Source organism: Poecile atricapillus, chromosome 15 (genome assembly GCF_030490865.1).
Source record: "Poecile atricapillus isolate bPoeAtr1 chromosome 15, bPoeAtr1.hap1, whole genome shotgun sequence".
Lineage (NCBI taxonomy): Eukaryota > Metazoa > Chordata > Aves > Passeriformes > Paridae > Poecile > Poecile atricapillus.
The window spans coordinates 8,800,895-8,815,955 of record NC_081263.1 but is presented as its reverse complement, the minus strand read 5'-3'; the positions used below and the strand labels follow the sequence as shown (position 1 = coordinate 8,815,955).

Below are 15,061 nucleotides of genomic sequence, written 5' to 3'. Positions count from 1 at the left end.
CTCTTTTTTATGAGCAGTTTCAGAGCACAAGGGACTGCACAAGAGAACAGAGGATCTTCCCGATGGATAAAGGCTGCCCAGCACAGCACATCGCTCAGCAAGTTCACCGTTTCTCTCTGTCATTACCCGAAGACTCTGATGCTCCTGCATTCACCCAGCTCACATCCCAACCTGCTCACAAAGCTGATATCTTCTAACCCACCCACTGCAAGGTGTGCAAGATTTTCCTCTGGCACATCTTCCATTCTATTAGATACAATAAGCCAGAAAAATGAAGTAATCTAGAGAAAACATTACAAGAAAAAGAGTATCACCATCTACTTCTGCCAACCGCCTACCTGGCCAGGCAATGGCAATACCAGCAGTCCCCCTCATAAAGCTCCAAAAAATTAAATTTACAGCAAACTTCTTTCTTAAAGTGCAAGTTTCTCAGTAGAAAACTATTCTGGATTAACAAATTTTATATTTCCTTAAGACTGTACTATTGATTGAGAGTAAAAATCCCAAAATTTACTAGTGGATGAAAAAAAAAAAATGGTTTATGTTTAGTGCGGTATTTCAGCATTACCCATGTTCCAGAATTCAGTTCTGAAAATTTTCAGGATGTGTTGAGTCATTTATAATAGACTGAAACCCTTTGTTGTAAAGTCTTCTGAGAAAAGCAACATACTCGTTCTTCTCAGTTACCTTTTGTAGATGCTGTTTTGTAGTCTCTGAAGAACCTCCCACAAATTTATGGGCTACAGGCCAAGAAAGATTGTTCTGAATGATTCTAACCACACAAAGATGGGTAGAATGACACTGTAAACTACTTTGTATTAGAAATATTTAACATTTAGGGAAGAAGTGAACTCTAGTTGTTTCTCTCTTGCTGTGCCCCAATTTCACAATTACTTCAGTTACTTTATGACACTTAAAACTCTTTCAAGTTTATTTATTTGAAGACACAGTTATCAAAATAGTGATCTGTGAAATAAAACCAACTAGAAATATAAATAACCCTATCTGCAAAACCTACTATTTCTCCATCCCTAAACCCATTCTCTTCTACCCAATCATGGACCTCTTCCTTCCCCTTAGCCGAACCTCATCCAACTTTTTGATCACAGGACCAGATTTTTTAGACGTGGCTGCATAGGCCTTTAGCAGAGCTTGGAACATTGTTTCAGTATCTGGATGTGTGCTGATGAAGGCTTTTTCCAGAACATACAAATCAACTCCTTTATCCTCTGGAAGACCTGAAATAAAACTGAGTCCAAAGTCTATCAACACCAAGTCCAGCTTCTCCATGGGTGGCCGCAGGAGGAGATTGGCAGTTGTAAGGTCCCCATGGATAATATCCTCATCGTGCATCCTTGCTAACAGCTCACCCATCTTCTCTGCTAACTTATGGAGGCCACTGGTATCATTTCCACTCTTTTGTACAGAATAAATATGATCCTGAACAGTAATCGAGTCTACAATATCTTCAAGATAGATGGAGTTGGTGACATAATCCACGAAGTAGACCACTGGAGCTGGAATCCCTATTAAAAAGAACAAATCAAATGCCAGCAGTTAATTTACATGATTCCCAGCTTTATTTTAAGAACAAAACACAACTGAAAAAAGCCTTAAGCAAAAAAGCCAGTTGAAATCACACCCAGCCACTGATGATCCACCCCTTGGAATGGCCCGGCTAACATTCACTTCCAAGCCATCTGCGCTGCCCTGCGGTCTTACACGGAGCTGGCAGCTCAAACCAGTCCCTCCTGGGGCGAGCCTCGCCGATAAAACACGTTCTGGGACACAGCGAGGGCAAGCTGAGCTTCAGGGGCACTCTGGAAGAGCAGAGCGTCTCGCCTCGGGCTCTGAAGAAGCCCCCGCATCCTTCAGGATGGCGCAGGAAGGCGCCAAGCGCCCCAGATCTCTCAGCGACCTGAAGAGCCGGGGCGATGGGGCTCACACCGCCATGGGGTGTCTGTCCGTGTGTCCTGCCGGGGCTGCCCCGCTCACCGCGCCCCGGGATGTGTGTGTCTGTCTGCCTGTCCGTCCGTCCGTCCTGCCAGGCAGCCCCGGCCCGGTCCGCCCGCCCCCGTGCCCACCTGCCCGCCGGCACCGCAGCAGCGACCGCGCCTCCTGGGCCATGCGCCGCCGGCTCAGCCGCTCCTCCAGCGCCGGGTGGCGGTACCGCTTCGGGACGCGGAGCTTCGCCACGGCCGCCCTGCCGAGGAAGAGCCCGCGGTACACGTGCGCCTCAGCGCCCTGCTGCACCAGCCGCAGCCCCGGCAGCGCCGGCGGCGCCGGCGGCTCCTCCGCCACCGTGCCGGCGCCCGCCCCGCTCTCGGGACCGTCCCCGGCGGGGCCCGCGGCCTCCAGATCGCCCATGGCGGAGCCCACGGGCCCCGCGTCGCCCATCGCAGGGCCCGCGGCCCCGGCCATGACCGAACGCGCACCGCCCGCCTCCGCCTGGGCCGCCGCCATCACTGCGACCCACACAGCGCATGCGCGCGGCGCCTGCTCGGCAAGACTCGGTACTCTCCGGCCATCCTCGGCAACGCTCGGCGGGCCGTGACGGAAAGGCACGAAGTGCCGAAGTCCCGGCCGGCTGTAGCGCTCCGCTGGCCTCGCTATAACGCGCCCGGTGCCGCTCTGCTCCTGGGGCTGCGGGCGCTGCTCCCTCCAAACCCCCCCGTGCTCCCCTCCCGCAAATCCTGCTGCCCTCTGCTTCTCTCTGCCGTGGCGGGGATACTGGGTAACTGCAGCGTGCTGGGGCTTGAGCATCATTCCCGAGCCGGAGCGTGCTCCCCTGGTTTTGCCGGTGCAAGAGCGAGACCCGCAGCTATCCCAGGGCTTGCAAGGGAAATGCTGGATGCGCGTTTTCCGGAGGTGCCAAGTGGGAGCTCGTGGAAGCCCCACCTCCAGGGCATCATCCCCGGGACACCACTGCCACGGCGTCACCATGGGGACTCTGTCTCATCACCACCAGGATGGTCCATCACTGGCTCTTACTCCTTCGTGTGCCAAGAGCCTCTGCTGGAGCCTGTGCAGACCCACTGCAGCTGCCCAGTTTTGGGTGGGAAGGAGAAGGGATTTTCCCGTAAGTGCAGGGATCAGCAGCCTGCAGCAGGGCATGGTGTGCTCTCGGGTCCCCACACTGGGCACCACCAAAGCTTCTACCCCAGGTCTGTCATGGGCCACTCATGCCGTGAGTTCCCCTTCCTCGAGCAGCCAAGTCCCACATTGCCGTCTTATTACGAGATGGATAAACCTCATCATCCTCACAAACCTCATTGGAGCAATATTTGGGTTTTTCTGGCACCCTGAAAACCCACTGCCTTACTGGGTGATCTGTGCATGCTTCAACTATGTTCCTCAGAAAATACAAGAGAATTCAGTCCAGTCCATGTAAATGTTTTCAATTGTTGCTTTTGCGGGTGCCTCAAGTCCATTTTGTCTTTGTTTTCTCACCCACAACATTTGTTTCCTTTTCAGAACATTTATATTTTATTACCACATTCCACACAGCTTTCATGTCATTGCACGGTGGGATCATGCCTGGCAAATATTTATCTTGCTTCACTGACAACTTTTAAACAACGTTCCCAAGTTTTCAATGATACAGATAATCCATCCTGCGATTCTGCCCACCTGTGGCACCCTCCTGCAGCAGGAGCCCAGCAACTTGCCCAGGGAATGGGGTAAATCCATGATCTTTGTAGCTGGAATTTGCAAATGTCTCACTTAAATAAAGCAAAAGTTTTTCTTGTGTTGTGAACAGATTTTATCAGAGCATCTGTGCACAGATACCCCCACAGACACACATATACAACCTACAAGCAAGTGCACACACATAGCCTGCGGTTCATTATTCTGGCAAACATGATGGTTTTCTCTCATGCTGGCCAAAAACCTCCTCCAGAGCTTTCAAAATATGAAAGAAAATATTTTTGCTTTATTTTCCCATTTATTTTATTTATTTAAATTTTATCTTCCCCGTGATTTCACTTATTCTTTTCTCTGTTAATGCAATAAACAGTTGACATAGCCCTTGGAAACTAACTAGAGCCATTTACAATATTTATGGTATCACCCAGTATTTTTATTGGAATATTGACTCACCCCAGAGAACTGCTCTGAAGCCACAGACTGGTAAATGGTTTCATTATGTAACTTTGTGCTCCTGGTGACAAGCATTTACAAACTCTCACAAACAATGTAATGAAGTTAAAAACTGCAGTACAGCAAACCAAGCTAATGGGAACCAAGGCAGGTCTCATGGGCTCGTCCCTGTTGCCCTACAGATCTCTTGGCATCAGGCAGGATGCAGCCCTGGAAGAAGCTCTCCCATCCTTGCCCAGCTTATTTAGGGATGGAGGCTGCCATCCTTAGAGCTGGACAGATGGGAAAAGGGATGAATTTGAGTTGTTGCAGAGTGCCATGCTGGAGGCATCCCTAAAATGTGCAAGGAAACAAGATTCCTGCTGGGACCAACACTGCTGACCAGCATTGTCAGGGAACCCCCCTGCTTTAGGACAATTGTAGCCTGGCATGAGGAGGAGAAATCTCTCTGGGATATGAATGAATGTGCAATAAATGCAGGTTGCTCCATCCCTGCCAGCTGTGACACTTCTGCCTGCCCAGGGACCATCACTTCATCAATAACTGAATTGAGTTTGGCCACTTTGGTCCCCCAAGCCCCTTCCTAAGGGTCAATCAAAATAGAAGAAAATACGCTTCAGGGTGTGATGAGGATTCCTGAACACCATGCCTTCCTTTTTCCAGGATGGACTTCTTTCTGCTCTTGTATTTGTATTTCATTTTGTGATTTTAAAGCCTCCTTCAGCTGCTCCAGCTCAGAGGTAGAGGGTAACATTTCCAGTAATCACAGGCGGGTTGTGTTACCAAACACAGGCTGCCATTCCCAGGGCGGAGCTCTCCAGGAGCACATTCCTGCGGCTCAGCCCTGGGGATGTGCTGTTTGGCAGCCGGGCAGGAACGCGCCCCGCAAGCCCGGCAGCCAGGAGAGAGATAAGGATCGGATGGGGAAACGGCACTGCCAAGACACACGGACTGGAGAGGAGGAGGAGGAAGGCATCGCAGGAGGGAGCAAGGTCAGGAACGTGCCTGCAGGCATGAAGCATTGGTGCATCCAAACCCCTCAGACCTTCTCATGTGAAGCTTAGGGACAAAGGTGCTGCTTTCAGCATACCCCCTGCCTACAAAAGCTGGGATAGGAAACCTGTACTTTAAGGACCCCAAAGAAAGATTTCCCCCCCACCCCCCCACCCCCCCACCCCAAATTATCCCTGCTGTACATCATGGCAGGTTTTCACCCTTTTTTCCAGAGGACAATAACCCACAGCCTCCAGTGTCGATGTAACAGCTGCATTTCTGTACAGACTGACATCATCTTTTTGGCCGCCTTTGGTAAACACACCATAAAGTTCTTCCTGTCCTCCCCAAGACCTCACCTTCTTATTGTCAGTGCTAATAATATTTCTTGCCCTGCCAGAGACCAAGAAGCCTCCAGAAAATGTTCAGATGGCAGAAAAATAAATGCTGAGTGACCATAGAGAAAAATATAATTTCTTCCTTCTCACACTGAAATAATTTCAGAAGGAAGGAATTGTTCAGGCAAATTTGAGCTCATGTAGCCAAGAGTGAGTTTTCCCTGAGGCTGATGAGGACTCTAGGTTCTCTCTGGCTCTCTGCCTGGTGTGGTGGGGGAAAATGCATGGGAGACATCTTTAGTTCCTAACACAGCTCAGCCAAAATGCCTTGGCTTGAGCTCTGGGGGCCAGAGGTCATGGGCAAGATGACACTGTGTCCCCTGCATCCCCCTGTGCTCCCAAATGTGGAACATCAGCCTAGACACAGAGATGTGGTCTTTGCTGTCTGCCATGAACTGGTCTCGTGTGGGTGTTGGGGAAGAGAGAAAATTGGAGTAATTTCTCCCACTGCATATGACAAGAGTTGGTTGTGATTTCAGAGCTCTTTAAACTGATCTGATATGAAATGCAAATGCTATTGAAAAGCTCTTCCCATGAACACCATGGGTTTCTGTTGGCTGGTGTTTGAAGCAATTCTTCACCAAGTTTGTGATCCCCGTTGCAGCTGTCAGGCTGTATCAGATACAAGGTTTTAGAAAAGGTGTTTTCACATCCTGTATTCCCACTAAAATTACAGCATATGAATGGGAAGCTTTTATTTACTCTGTAAACCAGGTACATGATTTGACACACTTTTCGTATTCTCTATGACTTTGAGAAGAAACAAAACCAAAACATTTGCTCAACTGCTGCTCCTGTTGCAGCCAGATATCCAACAGACTAAAGCTGAAAGGATGTACATGATCCAATATGGTCCATCTCGAGCATCCCAAAACTATGAGTTGGAATGAGTTGGTACCACTGCTCTACAGAGCAGAGACATGAACTGTATCCCCATACTTGGAAAAATAACCATTTTTAAACACTTCTCTTAAATTTCCTAATAAGTTAACATGGGGGATGACTGAAAAGGCTGTTTAAAAAAAAAAAAAATCACGTACTTACATGTTCTTTACTCTTCACCCAGCTTGTTATTTTTTGCCTGTGTCAGAGGCACAATGGTCACTGATGCAGACCTTCCCCAGCTCAATTCTCTACTGGGGCAAGAAGCTTTACCAGCACAGGCTCCACAGAGTGCTGTTCTGGAGCTTGTGTAGTTATGACATACTAAATGTTAAAATTCAATATAGATTTTTAATGAAGTATTACCTGCAATCACATGCCAGCTCACAAAGCAGGTTTGTGATCATCTGCACTTACCCTTCAGTGGCAGTGTCTGCTGCAAGGCTCTGGGCAGGCTGTGCATGTCTTCCCACCTGTGACACCACCTCTCTTCCTCACAGCTCCCTTTGCTCCATCACAGCAAACTCCTGAACATCTCGTGTACTTCAGCACAGCTCAACCTGCCCAGCAGCTGCCATTCACATGAACAGCACCAAGGGCCAATGCCTGCCTCATGTTAAAGAGGTTTGGAAACACTTTGAGGTGTATCATGCTTTGAAAAATCTTTGTCTAACAAACTAGACTTTGGGACACGTGAAATTAGCCTCAGAAAATAATCTTGTATCCAAGTGCAAGTCCCAGTGTCTTTTATGCAGGACGGCAGGAAGGTTCCTGTTCCACTCAGCAGGAAAAAAAAAAAAAATGTTAATTGCAAAGGAAGCTGAATACTGAGTATTTTGTCTGATGGAATACTGTGTCAGAGGAAGGAGATAAGCTTGAGAGACTGATTCTTTCTGTCCCGCAGCCATGAAAAAGGGCAAACTCAGACACAGAATCACAGAATCATAGACTCAAACAATATGGTGAAATGGAAAGAGGCCACTAGGATAACAGAGTCCAACTCCTGGCCCTGCACAGGACTCCCCAACAATCCCATCAGGTGCCTGAGAGCATTGTCCAAACACTTTTTGAACTGTCATGCTTAGTGCTGTGATCACTGCCCTGGGGAGCCTGTTCAGTGCCCACTGCTCTGTATGAAAACCCTTTTCCTGATATCCAACCCAAACCTCCCCCGCTGCTCTCTTTGTTTTCAGCTTTCAAGCGGCCACCCCTTTCTTAGCAGGTTTCTGTGGCTGTCCAGCCGAGCTACCTAAAAACATTAACAAACTGTCAAGCTCTTGTGGGCTTTCTGGAGGCTTTCTCGTCTAGAGAGGTGAAGCTCTGCACAAGAGCAGCTCTGCAGGCAGTGAGATTTCTGTTCCTCAAGTGACACAGACTGCGGACAGAGCTGACATTCCAGCCACCAGACCCGCATCCTCGTTTCTGGACCCACTCGTAGCTCCGTATCGTGTCCCCGGCCACGCCGCAGCCGCCGGCTCCCGGTTCTCACCCATGGGCTCACCCATCCCCCGGGATCCGGCTCCGCATCGCTCCCGGGGCGCTGCAGCTCCCCTCGCCCGGGACCCCCGCCCCCGAGAGGGGCGGGCAGGGCGACTACAAGCCCCAGGCTACCCGGCCGGGGGCAGGGCAGCAGCGACGTGGCGCGGCCCCGCTCCGGCCCCCGGCCCCGCTCCGCCCCGCTCCGCCCGCCGCGCTCCGCTCCGCGCCCGCCGGGCTCAGCCCCGCCATGGGTGAGTGAGTGCCCGGGGGGAGCGGGGGGCTGCGAGCGCCCTGCCCGCGGGGCAGCCGGCTGGAACGGGCACGTCCTGCCCCGGGGAGAAGTTTCCAAAAGAAAAAGAAAGAAAAGAAGAAAGATTGGAACTTTTCCTAAAGGCTGGGGGTGCGTCCCCCGCCCCTTCCTTTCTTTCTGTTCCTTTTTTAGCGGTCCCAGCAGCGCGTACAGCGAATATAAGAGCCAAGGAATTTCCTGCGGCTCGGGGCCGGGGCTGTCCCCGGGGAGGGGAGCGGGGGTTCGGGGAGACTGGAGGGAGCTGGGTTTGCTCTGGAGTGGGAATCGCTGCAGGAGCGGAGCGGCGCCCGTCGGCCTCGGCGTTGGTGTGAGCAGAGTCCGGGGTCGCTGCCCTGTCCTGGAGCACGGCCCCGAGCGGTTTGCTGTAGGCAGGGAATCGCCTGGCACAGCTCCTTGCTCCACCAAACCTTCTGTCCTCATGTGGAGATCTGAAGAGTTATCAAATTCCCCAGATACATCAGAATAGACGATACACAAATTGGATTTCAGTCAAAGTTCATAAGCCATGACTGCTTATTAGGATAACAAGAAATGCAGCAAAACCTGCCGAAATCAGCCATGGTATTTATAGTGGGGCTGTCTGTGTCTAAGAGAATTTGTGGTTTGAAGCTAATGGGATGGCCACTTATGCCTTATGTTCGCAGCAGATTTTTTTTTTAATTATCTGCATAACATGTGCAAGGAGTGTTAAAAGCAGCACAGACGGTCATACAGAGCATGGTGCAAGGGACTGGGATAGCTGGGATGGCATAAGTAACAAATGAAACACAGAAGGTTGCAGAATAAATAAAAACAATTGTATTTACTAACAGCCATCACTGAGAAATTCCTTTTATTGACAGCTGTAATTAAAGGCCAAGCAGAGACACTTCCCATTAAACACAGCTTGTGACAGGAAAAAAGTCCTTCAGCAGGGTGAGAAAAGTTTCCAGTCTGGTGGTTGTGCCCACATTTTTTCCATGTACAGTCTACCAAAATTGTGAGTATTTCTAATTAAACAGAAGAATGCAGGTAGTATTACATGCTGCAGAACAGCACAAACGCCAGAACTAGTGAACTTTACCTATGCTTCAAAAGTGTAACTGGAGGGGAGGTCACTGTCCCTTCTGTTCCCAGAGGTCCCCACATCAGTGCTGGCTCTTGCCCAGTGCAATCCCTGCTGGTCTAACCCTGCTCATGGCTCACACGTGGTCACCCTTTCATCCCCTCCCCATGGTGAGAAGCTTGTGCAGCCAGCACCTTGGTTTTGTGGGGTTCTTTGGGGCAAGTTGGTTTGAGTTGCTTTTGGTGCTGTTTTTGTCTTATTTTAGCTAAGCTCACGTCCTTAGGAAGCTGGCACACTCAGCGCTGTGGGAAGGGTAAGGTCAAAGAGTCTCTTCTTGTATTTGAGAGTGACAACAGTTTCAGCTCACAATGAAGGTTGTCCTGTGGTCCTGGACCAGCCTGAGGAGGCTGCGATTGACTTGGAGATCCTGGGAGCTGTGGGCTGCAGAAGGAGAGATGAAGAAATCAGGGCCAGCCCACAAAGTCATGCTGAGAGTACAAGATTAACTAAAGGAGAAAATGAAGGAAAAATAAACTTTTGTTAGCAGGGCTTTTAATGGCAAGATAGGAAGTGAGAATGGAAAACCTGCAGGGAGAGCATGCACTGAAATGTGAAAATGATAATGCAGAACAGTTCAGAACCAGAAAGCAGAAGCTGCATTTCCTGCTCAGAACAAATTTTGTAATTACAATCAAGAGATACCACAGAGGATCCCACTGTACAACTCCAGGAACTACAAATCACTGTCCTGCACTTAAAAACAAGCCTTAACTCTGTTAAAAAGTCCTGATTTCAAAGTTCTGCACCCCAAATGAGTACCCCTGCAGTTAGTTAGTGGAAGTCTGGTGGTTGTGTGACTGTCTGCAAGTGCCTCTATACACGTGACCTAGTGACCTATGGGCGAATTCCACACCATGAATTTGTAGATGGGAAGCTACAAAGTGTAGCTTTGGTGTCCTGGGAGAGCTTTTTCCAGCCTGTGCATGCTGATAGCTTGTCTTACAGTATCAGAAAACTGAACCTAGCTCTGCTTGCTTGTCTTCCAGGTCGTACACTGCTGGTCCTCCTCTTGTCTGCAACAGTGTCTCTCCTAGGCGGGCTGATATTTGGATATGAGCTGGGGATAATCTCTGGAGCATTGCTGCAGCTGCAGACAGATTTCCAGCTCAGCTGCTTCAAGCAAGAAGTTCTGGTGAGCGCCGTCCTTATCGGAGCACTCCTCGCCTCCCTGGCTGGGGGGATCCTCATCGACCGCCATGGCCGGAGGAGAGCGATCCTGGTCAGCAACTTGGTCCTCTTGGTGGGCAGCCTCACCCTCACTCTGGCGAGGTCATTCACCGTGCTGGTCATCGGGCGCATGACCGTGGGCTTTGCCATCTCTGTCTCATCCATGGCCTGCTGCATCTACGTCTCAGAGATGGTGGCTGCTCACCAGCGAGGGCTGCTGGTGTCTCTCTACGAGGCGGGAATCACCGTGGGCATCCTGCTGTCCTATGCACTGAATTACATCTTTGCAGATGTGGATGAGGGGTGGAGGTACATGTTTGGACTGGCCATTGCCCCGACGGCCATGCAGTTCCTCAGCATCCTCTTTCTCCCAGTGAACCCTGTTAAATTAAGCTCATGGGACTCAGACTGCCAGAAGGGCCTCATCCCATTGCAGGACACCGAGGACAGAGCAGCAGCCAAGCGGGAGCCCTGTCAGGAGAGGCATTACTCATTTCTTGATCTTTTCAGGACCAGAGACAACATGAGAAGGCGGACTCTGGTGGGCCTGGGACTGGTGCTCTTCCAGCAGTTCACTGGGCAGCCCAATGTGCTGGGCTATGCCTCCAAAATCTTCCACTCGGTGGGGTTCCAGAGCAACTCCTCGGCGATCCTGGCCTCAGTCGGGCTGGGAGCAATAAAGGTGGTGGCCACGCTGGTGGCCATGGCCTTGGCAGACAAGGCAGGCAGGAGAGTGCTGCTCATGGCTGGCTGTGTGGTGATGGCCTTCTCCGTCACCACCATCGGCCTCACCAGCCGCATGGCTCCGCTGGCCATGGCCAGGGACTGCAAAGCTGCCACAGGTCCCAATGCATCCCACAGCCTCAGCCAGCACCCCCTGGCACCTGTGCTCCCCCAGTCTGCGGTGTCACCCGTCCCACCAGCGGCAGGTGCTGTCAAAAATCAGGCAGGCCCCGGTTTTGCTGCCACAAGGAGCCTTACAAACGTTTTTGCCAGCATTCAAAGCAAAGAGGTTGTTCCTAATTCTTCCCTTGCTCAGAAAAGGGACTTGGTGGGTCAGTCCAAGAAAGGAATGCTGGAAAGCACAGGCCCTCCTCTCGGTCCTGCTCCCTGGGCACAGCATACAGTCTTAAATTGGATTACACTGCTGAGCATGATGGCTTTTGTGAGTGCCTTCTCAATTGGATTTGGGCCAAGTAAGTGTGGTGTTTATCCTTGTACTAACCCAGAGAATAAAACTAGGGCTGATCTGCAAGCTGTCTGCTTGAACCATTCCTTATGTATCTGCTGTGCTGAGCAGCTGAGTGTCTGGGAACTGGAAATATGTCCCCTCCTGCCCCCTGAATCATTTTCTAGCACTGCAGCTCTGTCAGCTACAGCACTAGAGTAACTTTCTCTTCTATGCTATTCACTAATTTTGTAAAGCTTTTTTTTTCTCTGAAGTTCGGTGGAAAATCAGATCATCCTACAAGCCCTACAAAATCTTCCTTTCACCTGGGTGGGGAGGAAAATACAGGGCTGAGGACAAAGGGACTGAGGGGCTTTGCTGTGGGATTATGAAAGTCAGTGAAGAACTGCAAGTTGAACCTATTTTGAAGTTTCTCAATATCAATTGGGGTATTTTTTATTCTATTTATTATTATTTATTTTTCATCAGATGAGATTAAAGATTAGTTCTTGCTTCCATGTGAGTTCTACAGTATTCTGTCATTTAAATGCCTTGATGGCAAAAAACAGCATTTAACTCAAGAAAAGAATGTTAAGTGGGCAAGTCGCATGGGTTTGACAGACACCCTGCAATTTATTTCAAACAAAATAACCCCAGGATAAGAGAGACTTAAAGATATATATTGCTTTAACTCTGATTTTAGCCCAAATGCAATGTTGTCTCCCTAATTCCACCCTTTTCTCATTTCTTTATAAAGAGCATGACCTGACAGCAGGCCTGTCAGATCTCTTCATATCCTGTGAATGGAATGACCAGCTACCCTGCTTTCTTCTTTCTTCCCTGGGCCTGTTTATTGCTATTTCATTCCTCCATGAAGCCTTGAACACAGGAGGTTTGAAGTGTTCTGCTGTGATCTGTCTCTGAGATCGATGAATGTTTGACACCACCAGCAGCAGGTGCTGGGTGAAGCCAGAGTTTAAACCCCCTGCTGAAATCTCCCTTGCCCATTTCCCAAACAAATTGCTTAACTCCGCACTGTCTTTGTGATCTCTCTAATCTGTGCAGTGACCTGGCTGGTCCTGAGTGAGATTTACCCTGCTGGGATAAGAGGAAGAGCCTTTGCTTTCTGTAACAGCTTTAACTGGGCTGCTAATTTACTGATCAGCCTCTCCTTCCTGGACCTTATTGGTAAGTAGCCCCTTCCCCTCCCTCCACCTCCCACAGCTGGTTAGGGAAGGTGGCCACCACGAGCCATTTGGAGATTAAGTGGCATTCTGAACCCGGAGGACTTGAGGCTGGAATAGATGTGACCCCGTTGCCCCTGAGAGCAGGAAAGCCAGGCACCAGCAGCTCTGGTCAGAGCCTCTCTGTCACTCGTTTATAAAAATCACCCATTGCCCACTGGGCTGCACTGTAGCACCACAGTATCGGGAAACAGAGTCTGCAGCTTCCATCCCGGCAGCTTCACCGCCTTCTCAGCAGGCACTGCTGGCCCTGCACCGCCCCTGCCTTCTTCCCCCGGAGCTGGCAAAGCCTGGCATGCAGCAGCCTTTCTCTTTGCCAATTCCTAGGCCAGGCCTTGCAGATAAGAAGTTTCCCAGTCCTCTTGAAGGTGCCCCTGTCAGGCACCAATGACCCCCTCAGAGCAACCAGTTTCCTTTGTACCCTCACAGGGGGTGGTTCACACCCATCCTCTACATTCACACATTTAAATCTCTGCAGATGCCATTGGGTTCTCTTGGATGTTTCTTCTCTATGGGCTGGTGGGAGTGATGGCTGTTGTATTCATTTACCTTTTTGTGCCGGAAACAAAAGGACAGTCCCTGGAGGAGATAGACCAGCAGTTCTCCAGGAAAAGGTACATGTGCTGTTGTCCCAGCAGGAGCGCTGGGGGCTTCCCACTGCCAGCCCCCCAGGTCTGTGGCACTGGGCTGATGTGAAGTTTGGGCTGATGTGAAGTCTGGTCAATGCTATTGCGAAAATAGAAAATGTCAAGTTTGTGGCAGAGCTATGGGACAGAGTGGGAGAGCTGCAGCACCTTCATCAGCAGGTCACTGCTGTGCTGCTGGAGGGCAGCAGTCACACTCCAGAAAATTGGCTAAAAACTAGGGCTTGTGGTCAAGGACAGGAGACCAGGACCACAACATGGCACAGGAAGGTCAGGACTGGGAAGAGAGAGGAGGGGATGATAGTCCTGTCTTTTCACCTTAGAACATTCCCAGGCTGATCCTTCTCCTCCGTGGCAGAGATATCTCCTGGAGCATGAGCTCCCACCTGGTAATTTTCACACAAAGCTTGTAATGGGCTAGGGAAGATAAAAATGTAGTTTTGCCGTCCTGGGTGTGATGGAGATGGCAGGGCAGGCACTGCTGGAGCAGGAATGATTGTGCTGCCTCAGGCTGATGGCAAGGGGAGGGAGCACACACCCCTTGGGGGGCAGGAGGGGTGACTGCTGTGAGCCCCTGCCTGACTCCCTGGTGCTGCAGCTGCCGCTCCTGACCTTCATCACTGCCTTGCAGGGTGTGGGAAGGAAATGTGTTCAAGCAGAGACGAGGAAGAGGAGCGAGCTGCACACACGCACAGTACCAGAGAGTGGAGCACGCCAGCAGCATGTGAAACCAGTGACCTGCCTGCAGCGTCGTGTGTGAGGAGTTCCACCAGCAGAGGAGCAGCCTGGGCCATCAGGACACTTCTTCTCTAGGGCCTTTAAGTGGTGACCTCTGGTCAGTGACAGTTCTCCCTGCAGTGCCTTAGATCTGGGAACACCCCACCAGCGTGTCCTTTGGGTCCTTGGAGAATCACGGTTCCCAGACAGGGAATACATCCTTCCTTTGATAGCTTTTAATTTTTCATCATTTATGTCTCCTAGCATTTAAGAGATTAATGGTTTTATACGCAGGAATTAAAGCACAGTTTTTGCTGACAATTTCTCCATCCCTGAGGCTCATTTGTGAGCAAGATGTGTTATGTTCCAGGTCTCGGGAACACCGGGATGGGGCCGGGGAGGATGCACGGTGCCGGACCTGCCGCCAGTGGGCGGCCGGCACCGCCCGTTCTTGGCCCTGCGGTCAGACCCCGCAGTCCCCAAAATCCGAGCCCCCCGCACCCTTCAGAGCCCCTCTCCTGCCTCCCCGCACTGTGCCCGGGGCCTGAAGGGGCTGGGCAGGAGGGATATTCCAAAGGGAATTCGGGGTACCCCGCGTGGGGATGAGAGACTGCAGGGCTGTGCTGGGCAGAGGATGGGGATGCTGGGGTGTCACAGGGATCCAGGTCAGGAGCAACGAGCAGGGGTGGGAGAACACCCAAATTAGCTGAGGGGCCAGGAGACAGGGCTAGGGACAGTGCCAGGGGCTGGGGTGACGGTACAGAAAGATGTGAGACAGCTCATGGTAAAAGGGGTCATTGAGCCCAGGGTGAAGGACTGCCAATTCCACTTTATAAAAAAAAACACGGTGCAC

At 50.7% G+C, this 15,061-nt stretch overlaps 2 protein-coding genes across 2 annotated transcripts; one reads left to right on the top strand and one right to left on the bottom strand.

Moving 5' to 3' along the window:
• Positions 1-910: 910 nt before the first annotated feature.
• On the bottom strand, positions 911-2,478 carry TP53RK (TP53 regulating kinase). Its single transcript, XM_058850515.1, has 2 exons — positions 2,085-2,478; positions 911-1,526 (listed from the first exon to the last, which is right to left on the bottom strand). The coding sequence occupies exons 1-2, from the start codon at positions 2,461-2,463 to the stop codon at positions 1,048-1,050; spliced, it is 858 nt and encodes a 285-aa protein (XP_058706498.1). The 5' UTR covers positions 2,464-2,478; the 3' UTR covers positions 911-1,047.
• A 5,528-nt stretch (positions 2,479-8,006) lies between these two features.
• On the top strand, positions 8,007-14,522 carry SLC2A10 (solute carrier family 2 member 10). The gene is made up of 5 exons (XM_058850497.1): positions 8,007-8,104; positions 10,255-11,631; positions 12,669-12,791; positions 13,326-13,461; positions 14,123-14,522. The coding sequence occupies exons 1-5, from the start codon at positions 8,101-8,103 to the stop codon at positions 14,217-14,219; spliced, it is 1,737 nt and encodes a 578-aa protein (XP_058706480.1). The 5' UTR covers positions 8,007-8,100; the 3' UTR covers positions 14,220-14,522.
• Positions 14,523-15,061: the final 539 nt, after the last annotated feature.